Source organism: Dermacentor andersoni, chromosome 4 (genome assembly GCF_023375885.2).
Source record: "Dermacentor andersoni chromosome 4, qqDerAnde1_hic_scaffold, whole genome shotgun sequence".
Lineage (NCBI taxonomy): Eukaryota > Metazoa > Arthropoda > Arachnida > Ixodida > Ixodidae > Dermacentor > Dermacentor andersoni.
Genome location: NC_092817.1, coordinates 24,314,792 through 24,333,397, shown reverse-complemented (window position 1 = coordinate 24,333,397; position 18,606 = coordinate 24,314,792). Strand labels below are relative to the sequence as shown.

The window sequence follows — 18,606 nt, the reverse complement described above, 5'->3', positions numbered from 1 at the left end:
GTACTGTGCAGAATTTAAGAATGAATACGTGCAGCGTTCAGCTGGATGAATCTGAGATCCCATCCATTGAGTTTCTCGAGCTGTTAACTGTCGGGGCTTTCCAGCTTTGTTAAAGTGACACGAGCTACCCTTGCGGAAATGTGCCGACGCTTCTATATATTATATTCTATTTTACAGATACACTTTGAAGTGAGTTTCTGTATGCACGTTACGCCGTCTGAAGGGATGAATTCCTAATGTCCAGATTTACGCGCGCGCTTACACACGTATGCTTGAACGAATTCACAGCGCTAAAAAAAAAAAAAAAAAAAAAACACTTCTCTGAGTTTCTTTTAGTTATAGAAGCTTTGGAAGTAACCAGTATGATGTCAACGGAGGCAGGCGCACGTTTATGTAAAGAAATCAGCGCTATGTTTCCCGTCGCGCTGCTTTGCTCTCAAAGACTTGTTCATATTCTTATTTATGGAATTGATTGCGTTCACTGATGCCTCGTCGAGCAGTCTTTCGACGTGTAATCCTGTTCGCGAAAAGGTTACATCATGGACGCAGCTCGGGCAGGCGATGAATCACAGCGTAGTGATGTGCTGGAGGGCAAACTCTACAGGATTCCGGCGTTCGAACGTGACTGCAGTGCGTTAGTGGTGCTGTCTAGCGATAGCTACTACGGTGGACGTGAGGCACTCCCGAATTCTTTCTCTTTTCATGTCTATGCGAGCAGAGAGGTGGAATTCCTAATGAGCCGCTGTTTCTTATTCAGCGAAGCTTTTCTCCCTTTGGTGCTTATTCGCCTGAAGTCTTACACGTTCAGAATGTGGGCCGTTTATCTCTAGTGCGTATCTGGCGTGACCTCGAATTAGGCCGTAGTGTTAAAATCGGACTCAGCGGGTGGACTCGTTGTGCAAGTTGACGGAGGAAGGTGCTCGAACTGAACCGTTAATGCCTCTCTCTCTCTCTCTCTCTCTCTCTCTCTCTCTCTCTCTCTCTCTCTCTCTCTCTCTCTCTCTCTCTCTCTCTCCGTTCATTAGTTCTGCCAGCTTGTGTTCAGTTCGTCAGGTTGAGTAACACTCTACTCGTGGCGTTTGGCTCAGAAAAATACTTGTAAGCCATGGGTTGCCGTATCCTGGGTCTCGAATTTATTTCTATAGCTCACACACAATGAGATTCCGAACCGTTTATCACACGGGGTCCGTAGCACGCTTCTAGACCTCGGTGTTCGAGAGTGCTCGTGTCGCTGCCTATCGAAGTGTAGATTAAGGTTTGTACACTAGCCGTTCCTTTTTGTTCATCTGCTTCCTCTGCTTATTATTACATGAAAGCGATAGGCGCGCCTCGTCTTTTGACTTGAACGCCCCCCTTTTGCCAGCGCTAGGGATCGCAGAGCACTCACTTGTTCGTGCAGTTCTCGTTAAGGTGAGGCACATCTGCGTGAGAAAACCGGAAGGGTTTGGTATCCTTCTTGCAGCACTTGTAGGATAATTCCAGCAAGAGTCTGTCGTTTTGTCAACCACTACTCCCGTAACATTCCTAGGTATTTTCTGTCCTCTGACAGCATCCGTGATTTTTTGCGACAGAGGCTTTGTGAGCACGCACAAAGCGTTCGGAGACGCCATTCAGCCGAAAGCGCGTTCTCGTCTGGCGACTGTGCGTGCGCTGGCGCGATGCTGACCGAGCGCGCGCGATGTTCTCCCGTCTCCATCAGTCACGCGGCACGCTGTAGGCACGAACACGCGGACTTCGGTCGTTTCTCGCTTGTCTCTCTCACCGAGAATCTGTTCTATTTGGCGTCGTTAATTTATCACTGCAGTGCTCCCGCCGCTCCAGCTTCCCCTTTCACTCTCTCTCTCTCTCTCTCTCTCTCTCCTTCCTGTGATTGCGTTCCCCGGTGTTGGATATTGGCAGCTCGGCGAGTTTGTAAGGATTTATTCCGGCAGCGCTGCAGACCGAGTGTTGCGCAATCATGCACCCTGCTGTTGAGAGAACGCGCGAACTCGTTCTTCCTCTCTCTCCCCCATTCGCGCGTTGTATGGAGCACGAACGAGGCTCGCCAGGATCGGGACACAAAGCTCGCAGCTATCTAGCGGGAAGGGGGAGGACTTGATTCCGCCGGATCTGCTCTGCGTTCGAAGCCGGCTCCTTTCTCTCTCGTCAAAAAGAGAAAGGAAGCGTACGCGCAGTGAACGGGGTCTGTGGGCCGCTGGGCAGAGAAAAGAGCAACTGTAGCGTGGGAGGATGGGCAGTCCTGGCGTGACCTTTCGTGACTGCCGCCGACCTCGTCGAGAGGAGGTGCAGCTAGCCCATAGCGCGATGTATAATACAGCGTAGTATGCGGCGCGTGTGTGTTTGCGCGCTCGCGCTGGAGGTGGAAGCTGGCTTCGAGATGTGTTCTCCTCTCCGATCACGAGCGAATGTACTCTCCGTCCCGTTGAGGCTCGAAACACCGCGCTTTGTTTGCTACTCTCGTAGGTAAGAGGAGAGGTTACCGTTGTTTCCAACGGAGTCTGTAATTGCAGACCTCCGCTTGGGCTTATAGTGTGCGCCAGTACAAGGGCACCCACACTGCAGCGTTCAGTGTTATCCATGCGCGGCGCAAACTCCCGGCGCCATCGGTGGCGGTTATATTACGGGTTTTGGCTTGGGCCAGCCTTAGTCGGCCTTCGTTTCACCTGCTTCTACACTGTCTGCGTCTTCAGTCTGCTTGTCGTGCATATTTTGTAGGGTAGGGGTGTCGGGCTGGATGAAGAGGTTATGGGAGGACAAGGGGGGGCGGGTCGAAGAGTCGGATAAATTTGATGCTGGCATCCTTATGCAGCGTATGAATTCGTTGACTCTTCTTGACCGGGCCACTTCAGAAGCCGCCCGCGCTCCGTTTTTAACCCCATAGTCATCTATGAGGCTTCCGCGTTGTGGAACGTTTGGTTTACCTTCGCTGCTCTCTGGGGCGTCAATTCAGAAAAGTGGTGCAATCGAGACCTTAAATATAGTTACACCGCGCTTCTGCTGCTGTTGGTTTTCGCCGTTGAGAACTCGATTATGCTTAACGTTAAATTTTCGTTTCCTCCGCCACACTTTCGCACCCACCCGACAGGGAAAGAAACTTATGCGACCGTGGTATTTTCTGCGAATCGGATGCGACTTTCGTGTTGCGCGCTTTTCGTTGCGCTGTCCCGTCGCTGCTATTCTTCGCAATAGGTATTTGCCGGAAACCGCGGTGGGCACGAAAGTTCGGAGGTGCGTGTTGTGCGAGAGTGAGCGGCAAAAAGAACGAGTTAAGAGCACTGTTTCTCACGATGGCCGCGGAAATTATTAGCCTGTCGGCGCGCGGCGGGCAGGCGTGCCAGGAAGATTTCATCGCGTCGGCGACGCCCCGCCGTGGTTCGTGTGGTGTGGCGGAACCGCTAGCAGTGCGCGTCGGCCGCCACGGTTGTCACGTGTGCGACGAGCGTGCCCTGAAGCCGCGAATTGATTCCCGCACTCCGCAGCCACGTACCTCCGCTCGTGGCGAGGACCTCTACGACGCCCTGTCACTATTCTCGTTGCACGCCCGTCTCCTTTCTTTTCTCTCGAGATTGAGGCACGATTTTGCGTCCATTCCGCGTGTTTCGCGTCGCTCTGCAGCGCGGCGCTTGTGCAGCTTACGATCTTCTCGTCAGTCGTGGTCTTCTCGACTGTTGGCCGAGAGCGCGCCGTTCCGTTGCCGCCGTCCCTCGGGGGAAGAGGGGCGACCCCGCATGCCTTGAGTGCACGCGCAGTCTTGTTCGGTTATTGTGCACCCTCTGCTTGTTGATTGCAGCGTGCTAAAGCGCACGCCTTCCACGGAATAGCGAGCGGGTCAGGCGGCCGGAGGGCCGCGTCGCATCACGCGCTTGACTGACCGCTGGCCGGAACGCGTGGCCTATTCCGGCGCGTTTGTCTGGCTCGTAATTTCCGGCTCTCGAACGACTCGCATAAGCCAGCAGCTCGCCTCGTACTCTCGGCTTTGGGAGTAACCGGCCCAGCAGAATCGGAATCTCGGCGCCGGAGCACGCACGAGCCCCGGCGTGGCTATGTCGTGTCGCGCGGTTGGTCCGTGAGGCGTCCGACCCATGCGGTCTATCTCGCCTTCGTACGATTGCTGCTCCGGCCGATGGTGGTGCGCCTCTCACTGCGCACTCTCTGGTCGCCTCGTGAACGGCCGGGGCACTCCGCTTCCGGCGGCCATCGCGCGCGCAGAGTCGTTCGTCGCGCTTTGATTCGGGGTGCCGTCATTGCGCCCTCATCTGCGACGCCGCCAGTCGCCTCACAATCCGCTCCTTCTGTGTCCATCGGTAGTTGAGAGTGGCGACGGCGGAAATAAGTGATTCGACTGTTGCTTCTACATTCTGGTACGACGACCGCTGTGTTGGCGAAGAAAGAGCCTTCCGTTCGTCTCGTGCACGAGGAGGGGGAAGCGTTGTTGCGCTCCTGCGCACGCGCGTGCCAAATTTAGGCGGCCGTTGGTCGTGTGCCTGCGTGCGTATTACACGCATCGGTTTGCATGGTTCGCGGTGGCCAGGCTGATTTGTGGCAAATATCGCGTCACACCCGTCGGGCAGCTTGACGGGGCACGCTTGCGGTGCGCTTGCCACCGACTCGCGAAGCCCGAGCGTTCCGCAAATAGTGAGGCGAGTGTTTTGTCCTCCCAGCCGAGAGCAGCGCCTCATCCTGTCCCGTTTGAGTTGCCGAATCTGGAAAGGCGAATGGCGCGACGCGCTCGTGCTTTTGGCATTGGCGTCTTTTTGTTCCCCAGCATGTATTTGAAATATCTCAGTTGGGAACTGACAGGTACTGTTCTTTTCAAGATATAGGAAGACAACATTCTGCCAGCGTGCTTCCTAAAAATGTTTCTGTGTCGAAGAGCACGGAGGTTTAGATTTGCACTCAAGTCGAGGCTGCCGGTGTCGTCGGTTCGTTTGGATTTTTGCATTCATCGGTAAGGGGTAGCAAAAGAGCGGAACGTGATCCCTGACTGCTTCTCACACTTCCCGGCAACTGCAGCTTATGTAACTGCAGCTTATGTTTACCGGGGAATGTCGGCGGAGAACGCTATGCACGAAGGCGAGATTTCTGGTGGAAACGCGGCCTCTTGCGCGGGTCGATGCCGGAGACAGTGCACAGCCGCGCCACAAAATTACATTATTTTCAGGCTTCTGTTATTGTTTCGCACTTTTAATATTTCAGTATGAAAAAATCGAACATAAAATGCATGCGCTGTTGGCGCGTTGTTTCATGACATTTGTTCGTGGGCTGTAATTTTCAATATTCCGAGAAATAACTTTGTGAAGAATGTGCGACAAAGTATGAGCAAAATAAAGTGACTAGTGATAGCAGAATAAAGTAATCTAGTGATAAAATGGTGGGGCAATATAACCCGCATACACTGCGTGCCATATAGCAAAGCGTGGCATGTACATATACCTAAACCTATACAGATCTTCTTCGACACGGGCCCTTAACGCTGTTGCGTTAATACGTGGTGCCGCGCAACAATAACCAGATGCATCTTAACGAAAAAGTGCGCGAAAAAAAGGCAGACGAGAAAGAGACAAACGACAAACACGGTCGCCTCCCGCAACTAACAGTTTATTTCCAAAGAAACAGAATAAGTAGAAAACTACGTTAAAAGGAGAACAACCACCCTGTCAAGTGTGCACGAGAAGACGAAAAGACCATACACGTGGCAACAGCAACGCTGGTTAATCAAGAACTGATTTGCACAAACTCCCGAAGGTAAGACACTTCTGCCTGTGACAAAGCTATCGAGGGTTGACTGATGCATCTGTCACTCTCCAAAAACATGTAAAAGGCTTCCATTATTTCCCTTGATTTTTGCGCTGTATGCCTGTACAAAATCTCAGTTTTATCAAAAACGGGTTTACACGATTATAAGCGGCAATGAACCGCCAAAAGTTAACCAGTGACATTCTTTACATTGAGCGCATGTTCCTGGATCCTGATATTTAAACATCGATTTGTTTGCCCTACGTAAACCTTTCGACAGGAGCACGGTATGTTATAAAGAGCTTGAATTTTGTCATCCACGTACTTCTAATGATTGACAGAACATCCTGCAGGTTTGTCACTTGCCACTCCATTCATATCTCTGTGGACAGCTGGACAAACCTGACCAAGCTTGTGGCCTACACTGTAAGGACAAAAGCAATCTTGTACCTGCTTGCTACATTTTTTAACCCGTGTGCTAGCTTATGCACATAATGAAGCGAAACTGCATTCCTTCTACTCTTAGGAACATCGTTTTGATGAACACCCAGATGTGCTGGTTACGACACGTCTTTTGAATAACACACTGCAGTAGTGCACCGCTAACTTTCCGTGTCACTTTATTTGTACGTGCGCTACAGTAGGGGGCAGCTGATGGTCTCTGCAGCGTTATTCAGTTATCGTTATTCAATACCGGCCTGTGTGTGCTCCGTCGTATGGTTCAACCGGCTCAGTATCTCCTTGCTACTTCACGCTTTCGTCATCTGCACGCACGGAACAACGTCGGCCGCTGCGGCTGGCTCTCGGCAGCTCAGCTGTGCGTGGCCTGTCGACGTAATCGATTGTAAGAGGCCTCCCGTTAGTTTCGGCCCCTGCTGACTTGATTCCGGCCCCCACTATGTGGCATGACCGATGGCAGAGCCGGTGGAATCGACCCTTGCTCACGCCGGAGGGCGCGATTCTTCCTCGCTGTCTGAGGACCTCAACGAGCGCGCGCAGATGCGTGTGTCCCTCATTTGCCGAGCGAGCTCTCATGTTCCATATATCGTGGAAGGATGTCGCACCGTGTCGCTTGTGTGCTGTACCGCTTTTCAATTCATGCCGTTGCCTCGCCTGTCTGTCGCGCTGTGAGTCATCTGTTGCGGTGTTCTTGCGATGGCATTTCGTGCACATCGCGCGCTGCTGCGTACATGCTTTGCGGGCGATATGAAACGTGCTTTTTACAAAGCGGTGGCGACCGAGCAGCGTTCGGCGGTGCGGTGCGCGGTCGTTCTCGTTGCGGAATGAACGCTGATGAGCCTGGCCGGCTGCGGCATTCGCTGCTGCCGCGTCGCATCATTCCGTCTGCGCGTGCTGTCGTGGCGGCAGTGACGTTGATGACCCGGTGGGGGGAGGGGGGGGGGGGGGTCTTGTCGCTTTCACCTTCGCGGTTCTTTGGCTCGTTTCGCGGAGCGGGACTCCGGCGTTTTCTTTCTCCGGCTTCCGGCACCGCTAAAGAAGAGCTCCGGGAACCTCGATTAGCCCCGATCTCTTCTTTGCCCAATGCGCGCAGAGAGTTCGGTCGTGCGGAGGGAAACCTCCTCTGGTCCGGTCGTCTCTTCGTTTGACCGGACTTTTGTGCTGCGACGAAAGGCCTGCCTCCTCCATCTTCTCCTCAATGGGACGCCGGTGACGGCCCGCGGCGCCGGCGTGTGTCTTCCTGCATTCTTCAGCCCCCTCCGGGCGTTCATTTGCTTGACTTTCTTTCCTGGCGCTTCCTTCGCGTAATTTTTCTGCTCTTCCGCTTCTTTTCATCCCTCGCCTCTCTGCCGATCTTTGTAGTAGCGCTCATTTCACGAGGCTGCCGGTATGTTGTGTAAACACCTGCTTGTGGTCTCGTAAGAACGCTTGTCTCTGCTGCTTGCGGTCTTCCCCTTCGTCTTGCTTGCGGGTTATTGTTGTCTGGCCGCGCGATACTTGGGCAATCGCTGTTTCATCCCGGCACCGTTGTAGCGCGGTCTGATTGTTGTCTTCTCTATGATTCTTGCCTTTGCGTTTGGGCGCTAGTTTGCTTGCGCTTGTGTGTGTATGTGAGCACTGGGTATTCCTTTGACCGACAAGTAGCTCGCGCGGACAACGCCGCCATTTCGCAAGCGTTCCCGTGGTCCTGCTTTGTTTATTCTCCATGATCGACTGCCATTCAGTGGAACCGTCGTCGCTGCGTGCGTTTGTTTGTGTTTCGTTCTTGCCTCGAGGGTCATTTTCAGAACGCGCTTTTCTAGTGGTTTGTTTATCGAGGAGGCAAGGAGGCAATAGGCGGACTCGCCTCTATACTATGCTCACGTGTTTGTGTACACTGAACGAAGCTGCGGTTGTGAAGATTACCGTCCAGCAAAACCTCGACTGGCTAGGATGCCATTCCGACCGCAAATTGGTCACAGTCGGTTCGCTTTGCCGTGTTTTGCTGAAGCGGCCTTTCCTGATTTCTCTCTTGCTCTCTCGGAGCTTATCATTGTTCGTCAGCCTTGGACTTTATTCTTGTCCTATCGTATTTGCTCTTGCGAGGCCTCTGATCGACGGGGTTAACTGCCGTGCACTCTACTCGGAAAAAAAAATTGCGGTTTGTGCGGACCCGTAGTGATTCGCAAACTTACGACGGCCTCTTTGGTGTTTGTTGTTCGTCGTATCTTCTCAGCGAAGCTGCCAGTGCCAGCAGGAGCCATGTATAAGCACGGGCTTGCCTCTGGAGCCCTTTGCCTTCACTCTGGACTGAACGCTTCCTTGGCCACGTCCGCCTGCCGCCTCGGAGCAACGCGACGCGAAGACTTCAGTTTCGCGCACCATTGCGAGGGAGAGTTGGCTTGGTTATTGCGGCACGCTTTTAGCGGCGCTGCATGGGGAGCGCTCGCTGGTGTTGCGAATAAAGCCCGTTGCGAAGGCTCGTTGCGGGAAGGGAACCGAAGGGTGGAAAGCGGCGGCCCCGTTTTCCCTTTGAAAAATCGATCGTTTCATCGGGGGGACCTTTCGACCCCCCTCTGCGCATTTGGCAGTAAGAAAGAAAACTGCTACCTTTTCCGAGGGGTACGCTCGGTGGCGGTGCCAAGCGGTGGCGGGCAGCTGCGTAATCGGACGACGGTCTCGACTTGCCGCTCCGATCCACGGAACGAAATGAACCGACCCTCGAGTGGTTGTGTGTAGGGCACGGCCACCGCGCACTTTTACTGCAGTTAGTAGAGGCACGCGAATACCAGTGTGCGTGCGCGCTGGTCGGTTACCAGAACAGCGCCTTGATGAGTCCGTACTAGCCACAACTTTTTTTTTTTCGTACTTCACCTCCATATCCCTCGTTTAGTAGGAGTGGAAAAGGCCGATTCATAGTGTAAATAGGCAGTCAAGCTTCTTGAGTGACGCGCCTCAAACACGATGCCGCGTAAGTCAGTGAAGTCACGCAATTTTCTCATATTTCGACCATTTTTCTGCGGAAAAAGCTTTCCAGGATATACCGAGTTGAGTGTTTGCCTCTTTTCAATTCATTAAAGTGTAAGCACCCTTTGGTGACAGGGAACAGGCCCCGAGCAGATGCTGTCGAAAATGTGTGCCGTCATGCGTCCTGGTGTGGGAAATTTAGGATGTTGTCGTCACGAATTTTTGCGTTCATTTTGGCTTGCCCGACATATCACCACTGTCATCACTGATTTGCTTAATATTTTCCAAAAGTGTAGTCTACCAATATAACTTAATTCGATAATGTTCCTTGTATCTAAGCTTGGCTTTTTTAAAACATCCTTAAGGAAGTGCGTGTGATCACACAAATGGATACATTCAAACTGTTGCATCATGAACAGAACTGTACATGTTGATCGCTTACAGAAATAGCCCGGTTAGCTCTTTCATAATTTCCTCTGGCTTACTTGTTATCTCATTAATCTTGTCACCTTTCACGTATACCTTCGTGTTAATATAACCGTGTCGGTTGTTCCAGTCAATTGTGCGTTTTCCGTAATTCTAGGCGCAGTTCCTTTTTCCTCTTGGAATCAACTGGCCAGTAGCGTTTGGATTTGCGAGGCTGTCGCACTTTCCGCTTACGCTGTTTCTGTAGTAAATCTGTTTTGTTTTATATGAGTGAGCATTTAGTCTTTCCGTAAAGCGCATCGTGGTCGTCATTCGGTGTAATGCTGCTTAGCGCAAACGGGCTGGGAAAGAACACGGAAGTGCACGTAGGTTTTAGATGTCTGCACGAATGTGACAAGCCGCGTGCCCTCCTCGGAAAGGGCCGTTGAAGCGCGTGTATCTTGAGATAATCGGGGGAAAAAAGAAGGAACAGCCGGAAATGTCACGATCCCCTTCTACCTTTATGTAACGTCCCGCCTTGTCGCTCGTTTCCTAACGCAAACGGCCGCCTGCGCCAGCTTCTCAAAACGGCGCTTCAAGCGTACGTCAGTTGACTTTTCGACTTGGAAAGGATGCGTTACGTCTCAAGACCCCAGGATCAGCCGTCTTTCCTTCAGGCCAGCGTCAACGGGTTAAAAGGTCCTTCAGCGGAAGATAGCTGTGTGTGTGTGTGTGTGTGTGTGTGTGTGTGTGTGTGTGTGTGTGTGTGTGTGTGTGTGTGTGTGTGTGTGTGTGTGTGTGTGTGTGTGTGTGTGTGTGTGTGCGTGCGTGCGTGCGTGCGTGCGTGCGTGCGTGCGTGCGTGCGTGCGTGTGTGCGTGTGTGTGTGTGTGTGTGTGTGTGTGTGTGTGTGTGTGTGTGTCCCTCCCTGTCTCTCTCTCCTTCATGTCGTGGACGTTTCTTGGCTTCAGCTCCTATACGCTAGGCTTCAGCTCCTATACGTGTAGCCCTGCTGTGTTTCGACCGTCTTGTCGCGCTCGCGGGCCAAGGGGTCCGCAAAGTTCGTCTTGACGACGACACTCGCTAGTATTAGTTGCGCAACTAACAACGCACTTGCCGTGTCGTGCGAGCGTTGCGGCATCGCATGCAAATTGCTGCGTGTCGGGAGGTTTCGCGTCACACTGAAACGAGCAAACGCGGATGCGAGCGCTAATGGTGCGGGTCTCCATTCAGCATGTTCCGTTTGCAGCAAAAATTACGGACATTTAGTAGTAGCGTCCCCAAATGGCTTTACGTATCGTTCAAACCCGAAGTCATTTGCATGCCTGGCTGTTATATTTATTTATTATCTGTCTTTATTTATACTCCGTTGTTAATCCTGCTGGTGAGTTGGCCATCAAAATGGCGGCACAACTAAATGTATTTTATTTTTTCACAGATCATTGGTCACGTGCGCAGCTATATAACGCGAATTGCGTGGTGGAAGCTATGGACGTGTTTCCCGTGGCGTCATTGTGCACGACCATTTAGTTTAGCCAGTACTGTCTGCACTATCTTCATTGCACTATGGCCCGGGCTTTCCATTAGTTTAGCGAGGCAAACACAACGGCAGCGAAAAGTGGTCATTACGTTGGGCGTTCGTTCTTGTTTGCTGCTTTCGAGGGACGGTGCGTTGTTGCGACGTTAGGTTTAAGCGAGGTCGAGTTCAGACCAGCCAGCGCGGCAGTGTCATCAGGTGTGCGTGTCGGTCGGCTGAGGGTCTCCGAGGCCGCTGTCTCGGTGCACTCACTGGCGGCCGAGAGCGCGCGATGGACGGACGCACCGGCGAAGCTTGCGGCGACCCCGTCGTTGCATTGCTTAATTCTTAGAGGAGAGCTCTTCTTCGCTCCTCCATCGGTTCGCGTCTAGCGCGATTCTTCTGGCCTTGGCTTGGAGGACGCGCGCGCTCGGTATCGCTCCGTGCCGCGTGGTGGGAAAAAGGCTCCTCCGACTCGGCAGACTGCACGCACGACCGAGCGCCGTGCGACGCGGTCGTGCGCTTCGCGCGATCGCCGCGCGTCCGGCCCGATGACAGATCCACGCTTGCGACAGACCCGCCGTCCGCGCTGGCACCGTGGCACTTTCGTGACCGAATGCACCGGCACTGCACGGCGCCTCGTCGATGGTGGCTGATGGATGGTGTTTCGGAAATTCCTGTCCAGATTTGCTTCCGATGGGAAAGCGCTGCTGTCTCGAGCGCACGGATTTCGATTTCGTGAATGCATGTTTCGTGAGCTGACGTCACGCGTACCGTTAACGCTTCTTCAAAATCTTTGACGGCGCTAGCAATTCCTTATCGTTCGTAAGATCTATACGTCATTGGCTTGCTGCCTTCGCTAATAATTTGTTCGCTAGCACGGTTAGCCGACGGCGGTTGTAGCGAAACTGGTGACCTAAAGCAGCGGTTTACTCGTTCGTAGCACTTGCGTTGAAGCATACCCATAAACAGCGGTATCTGGCGTGCGCTGTTTATGGCTCTTCTGCGTTTGACAGTCGACTTCATACATGCAGGACGCCTGGAAAATGTATTCGTAAACCAACTTCGGTAGAAGTGAGCACAACAGCTAGACCGTTCACTGCTCTGCAGGTTATCTTCTGACTCAACGGTGGGGCTGCAATTGTCGTGCGTGCCACGTCACAATCGAGTTTAAGGGCCGTATTCCATATCGATCACTTTCGTGGACGTTTATCTCACTATACATTGATTAGCTACATCAGCGGACAGAATGCCCGTTGCTACGGTGCGTGCGTCGCGCCGGATGCGCTGGATTCACGGAACGCTGTGGCAAATCTACGTCCCCCTATTGAAAGGTCGAGAGGTTTCAGAGGGGAGGGTCACACCGCGGTGACCCCATCCGCTTAGTAACGAAACTTCGGCGTTGACTCCGCGCGCTTTGGAGCGACGGCGAAATCTACGCGCGGAAACTGTCTCTCTTCGTCGTCGCGTTGCAGCGCGCAGTCCCGCAATTGTTTCTCTGCCCATTACTGAGGCCTTATCCAGTGGGCCATCAGGAAACGCTCATGACGGTCGCATTCGTCAGCAATTTATTATTTTTCTGCGCCGCGCGGAAACAGAAACGAGGCTAAGGCCGGACCAGAGCTATTCTTCCGTTCATTCTTGCGCTCGAGTGATTGGCGCTGTCGGCGCGCTCGGGTAGTCTTGCCGTAGGCGGAAAAAGAAGAGCCCATCCGGCGTCTGATGAGAAACGTTTTAGCGCTGGAAGGGGGTCCGAGTGCCTGGGCGTTTAAGACGTCGGAGTAGGCAGGCAGCGTGCGGTCGAGAAAGACGAGAAATAACGTCGGATCACCGTTGCCTCGGCACTGCACGCGCGCCTAACGCGAGATGCCCAAGGACGCCGTGCCCGTGCGTGTTTGTGCATGGGCCGCAGCGAGTCTGCTCTTGGCAAGCGTGAACGGCACGCTGTCGTGAGCGATATTTTTAGGGACCCTGAAGTGTGCCGTCCACATCACGTGCGCGCTTTGAAAGAACCTGAATTCTCGGAAATGCGGAGTGCCGCCAAGTCAAGTTTGTTGAAGGGAGTACCCCGAGGCGGGGCGACTCTTTTTGTCGAATGTGCAATCGTTACGACAGCGTCCAGCAGCACGTGCATAAGGCTGCAAATTTATTATAAGACGGCCTAATGCTGTCAGATGCAAAGGGTTTCCTACAAAACTTGTGGGATATCTGCAGCCATTGTCTACGGGAGCTGCAAGTTTCAGCCAGCGTGAGAATGATGGGTAGTACATAGATTTGTGCAAGCTCTGTTCTTTTGGATCTGAACAACTTGGTGGCTTTGCCAATAAGTGGAGTCCAAATCCACGCCCAAGTGACAGTTTCCTCTGAGTAGCAGAAGTGGGTATCGAAGGTTTTTCTTTTACTGGCTCCAGGATGAAGTTGAAACAACCACGTCGTGGTCGCCATGATTTAATCTTTCCTTATTGATCATCCCTAACAAAATACTGCGTCATAAATGCAACGAGTAGCCCTGATTATTCATGGGCGCTGGGACTTCTTCGTGCGTTTAGAAATACACGAATGCTTAAACGTTCAGAAACGTAAAGCGTGATAATAACGCCACAAGAACCTCTGAAGCCACTGGCACGAATGTTAGACGAGTCCATGTGCTAGCCATCGTTTTCATGGCAGCACCGTTTTGACAATTGAAGCGCGAACCTGCTGCGCGCACATTCTCGTAGGTGGGGCTTTTTCGCGTGAGACGGTAATCAGGGAGTGGCTTACGTAGTTGCTGTAAGCACCAAAAGCTGGCGGAATCTTGAGGGCTCTCTCTCTCTCTCTCTCCCATGCAGCCAACATGGCCCCTGGCGAGCTGAAGAAGCTGAAGAGCAAGCAGCGCAAGGCCCGGCGGCGAGCCGAGCAGGAGAAGGAGAAGCAGACGCTGGCGCAGGAGAAGCAGAAGTCCCGGCAAGCCCAGCAGGCGCAGCAGGCGCAGCAGCAGCAGGACGGCGGCGAGATGGACGGCCTGCGGGACGAGGAGCTGCTGCCCGACAAGCTGGCCAGGGTGCGTGCCACGCCCGGTTGCCCCTTCTAGCCGGGTGGAGCGGCGGACCCTATTCTACGGGGATTAGCTCGTGCTATAAAGACGCCCTCCTCTCCTGATAGAGCTGCCGTTCTTGGCGCTCATAGAACTGGCTCACTGATCCGTCTACCAACCACCCATGGGCCATGTCATCATAATACGAGCAAGCTTTACATTTCAGAATCCTTACTTCGTTGTTGAACTGCCCTTGTGTGTATCCGAGGCACGAGTGACCAGAACTGTCGCAGCATCATACGGCTGTGCTCCTGTAGTTGATAGCAACACTGGAGTTCTGAAGCTCTGCTGCCCCTTTCGAATGAAGTTCCAGCCTGTGAGCTGACAGCTCCGGTGACCGCGAGCAGTGGCACGTTAACTTTCATCAAAGGCTGAGCCTCTCATGTAATATGTGGCATCTGAAGGGGGGGGGGTCAGGTCGTGTTTTCACCGTCAGACGCAGAATGTTTGTTTACGTGGGCGCTCCGTGATTGAGCACGTGGAGCAAAGTTGAACGCGGGAAGTACTAAGCTACCCATGCAATATAGATAGCCAGTGATTCTAAGACAGCTTACTGGAGAACTAGAATGCAAAATTAGCGCACGTTAGAATTCTACAGCACTAAATAAAAATTGAGAAAAGACTTTTTGTACAGCTCCGAAGAGGAACGCTCAACATTTTGATTGAAAGCTGAGCGCTTGGATACGGACTAATAGATCGAGGAGTCAAGTACCAAATTTCAGGAATCATTGGGGTTTAAAAGCACCCGCGGGGCGACTTATGTACAAGAGGATGCTGGAAGACAAGTGGATAAATGAGTGCATGATCGGTTTGCCAGGCGTTGAAGGAGGAATTGAGTCGCACAAGCTTCCCTTCGTTATCAGGGTGACGCCTGTCAGCACGCCAATACATGTGGCAGCCTCTAAATATCCGCGTGACCACACTGCCAGTGCTTGTTTTCCGGGGTCTTCCGCTCTCAATACCAGGTGAAGCGGTGAATCGCCGCTCAGAAGCACTGTTTCGCTATTTAGGTTAACTTTAGGCATCCAAAATAAAAGACGGGGGCCGACGGGTGGAGGGGCACACTGGTATAAATGTTAGAAATAGGGATAAGGTGCCTCGGAAAGGCTGGCCTACGTTCTTTTATGGTTACCTGTCTTCGTCAAAGGCGGCCTTGTCACCTTCGGCAGGTCAATCTTAACAGGTTAGGAAGGTGACGTCACGTACGGTCGTTGTCGTCGCCGGCTGGCCGCCGACGCCACCACCACACGATTTACGCGCACGTGCGAGCCCTTACTAGTCCTTTCTGTAAATTAAGTGCGTATTATCAGAGCTGAAATCGTCCTTGACTTAGAAAGCAGCAGCTCTGCGATGTGCAAGACGTACGGAAGTTCACCCGCTTGCTTGATCCTACTTGTCACAAACATGGAAAGTAACAAAAAGGTGTGCGGCCGCAGGCCTGCGTGTCCTGCTCAGGGTTGTACAAGATTATCAGAAAATGTATTTTAGATAAGTTACTGAGTACCACGCGAAAATGAACGTTAGTATTAAATACCGAATGCAGAAATATATTTGAGATAAAGTACTAAACACTAAAAAAGATATTTCGTTACTTCAAAGATACAAGATAACTTTTGTGCCGAAGTGTAAACGAAAGTAAAACGAACCAAAATTTTACCATAGAGCTTTATTTGCTCGCAGGAGGAGCTGCTTCTCAGAATTGGACGTTCTCCTTGTCGATAGGATCTTTGACTTCGGTAGGCAGAGATTGCATTGTGCTTGGGCACTCCTTTAAGTAAATTCCGCGCATTGAAAAGCTCTCTTAAGTGAGGCCAACGCAGCACCGATGTTGTTTCACGTTTCTTAGTGTCCATCGCTCCAGCGATGTGACTTCAGTGTCGCCGATGTAGATTGGTCAACTTTTGCAAGATGTCGCCCTTGTTATCCTATAGCGAACCACGCATACCGTAAGAATGCTACAAGAAAGGCACGGTCAGTTTGTTCACTTTTGGCTTCTCAAGCTTGAGAGCCGCGCTTTCTGCTCTCTGTCGCTCTTTTTTTTTAACTCTTCTAAAGAAGTCGAACCACACGCAGCTAATCGTACGCGCCGGCTACGCGTCACGCATCTGAGAGACCGCGCGCGCGTCAGGCAGGGCTTCTTTTTGAGCGTGATTTTGAGCGTATGCGACAGAAGTGGCAGCCGTGTGTGCCGTCGTCACGTGGCCGGCATGTAAACTTCCGGTGCGGATTTGGAAACAGGCTGTTGCTTCGGAATTGTGCTGAGACCCCGGGAGTCGCCGCTGGTTTCGTGTCGCGCGAATACGATGGACGCCATCAATAATGAACCGCTGGTCGACTGCGTTGAGGCTCTGCCTGCGCTTGCGAAGCACAAGCACCATAAGAATAAGCCCGTGACAGTGTGCTTGTTGGCGAGGATGGCGAGAAATGTGTTGCCCAACGCTGCCGTAGCATGCAAGTGCTCAAAACGTTATACGGTTGTCATACGCGGGGCAGTTTCAAACGCGATGGTATCGGACTTCTCGATCGCGATTGTCTCTTTAGCGCAAGTTCAGAAAAAGTTTCTTTCCCCAAACCCAAAAAGGCACGTTTCCCCCGAAGGTGATCCTGGAAGCAGTGTGCTCTGCGCAGTGAAGCTCTCACTGGTGCGCATATTGTGTGGCTGCTCGCCCTTTCCTTCTCCACACGCGTACCGACTCAGAGAGGCTTAGGTTCACGTATAGGCTTAACGAGACGCGTATCCCGTGCCCCGTGTGGTCGAGCCTTAAAAGAGGAAGTTTTTGCTCGGGCACAACTCCGACGCGGCCTATTCAAATACATGTAAGACGCAAAAACGTTTTGCTGAGATAACCCCTGGACCGATTTTAATGAAATTTGTTGCATTTGAGAGATAAAGTTAAATTCTAGGGATCATTGGAAGCGGAATTTCGATCTAATGGGTACCGTTTACAGAACCGCGATATCTGTTCTTGATGCAGAGCTACTAATTTGTAAACTTCGTGCTCGACAATAAAATTCAGTCCCTAAATCGAAATTCCGCTTCCAACAGTCACTAGAATTTAACTTTCTCTCTCAAATGCAACAAATCTAAATTTCATTAAAATCGGTCCAGCAATTATATTTTTAAAAATGCTTCTGTGTTGTACAAAAACATGTAATATGCAGAAACGCTCTTCTGAGAAAACCATTGGGCCGATTTTAATGAAATTTGTTGTATTTGAGAGAGAATTTTAAATTCTAATGACTGTTGGAAGCGGTATTTTCGTATAGAACGCGAATGTTTTAAAAGTAGCCTTCTAAAAATTATCAAGTTTCAAAATATAGAACCACAAAATTTACAAATTCGTAGCTCTGCACTAAGAACTGATATCGCAGCTCTGTAAGCTGCATTCGTTAGAGCATCCAAAGCGGACAAATCTGATTTATCATTTACATCTTACGTGAGTTTGTTACATTGTTTAAGAGGAAGCTTTAGCTCGTACTCAACTCTGATGCTACCTATGCAAATACATCTAAAACGCAAAAACACTGTTCTGATATAACCCCTGGGCCGATTTTAATGAAATTTGCTGCATTTGAGGGAGAAAGTTAAATTCTAGTGACTGTTGGAAGCAGAATTTCGATTTAAGGCCTGAATTTTGTTTAAGGACTTTTAAAGAATTGGCATGTTCGAAAATAATAGACGGACGAAGTTTATAAATTGATAGCTCTGCATCAAAAGAAAAGCTTTATTTCCATATTACTGATCTTCTTTAGATTCATGTGTAACATACGAGTTTTGTCCATTTTAGATGTACTATCGTATGTAATTCATATAATTGTGATGTCGTTTTTCCTTGTGGAGTTAGAGTTGTAAACTTAATACTTTCGTTTTCTGAAAATTTACGATTTTTACCCATATTTAATAAAAATTTGACGATCTAAATCGAAAATTCGCAAGCAACAGTGACTATATTTTAAGTTTTTGTTTTAAATGCGACAAAACCTTCTAAAATTTGGTGCAGTGGTTGCCGAGAAAAACGAATTCTCCGTTGCGGCGACCGGCGCGTCCGCCGCAACGAGCAAATACAGTGACGAACGTCGTGTCTTAAGTATTCGGTACAAGTTACCCCACTTTTAAGGTTACAGCAAATATACTGAGCTGTCAAGTTATGTAGAATGTACAAAGTTAATTTGGAAAGGAAGATACAGTATATTGAGTAGAGTGCTCCATACTGACGGCGCACGTCACTTCATTTCTCGTCGGTTCGACGCATGGAGCGTTTTCCTTGCTCGACGGACGGGTCGCTAGATGCATTCGTTCAGGAGGGGAGCGCGCGCACACCTCGAGACCGGCCGTGGTTCAGGCAACGAAGTGCGTCGGAGCGCAGCGACGGTGTCGCCATCTCTCGTCAGAAGGCGGAAGTAGTGCCGGGCTCCCGAGAGCACAGGCCGTGGCACAGAAGTGGCCGCGCGCCTCCGAACATTGGAAGT

General features: G+C 51.3%; 1 protein-coding gene across 1 annotated transcript in view; it reads left to right on the top strand.

The window, feature by feature from the left end:
- The window catches only part of Naa15-16 (N-alpha-acetyltransferase 15/16), a 116,444-nt gene that overhangs the window by 90,951 nt on the left and 6,887 nt on the right, over positions 1 to 18,606 (top strand). The window contains exon 17 of the mRNA XM_050182720.3: positions 13,892 to 14,103. Coding sequence (XP_050038677.1) covers positions 13,892 to 14,103 — 212 coding nt within the window. The remainder of the gene's footprint in view (positions 1 to 13,891; positions 14,104 to 18,606) is intronic.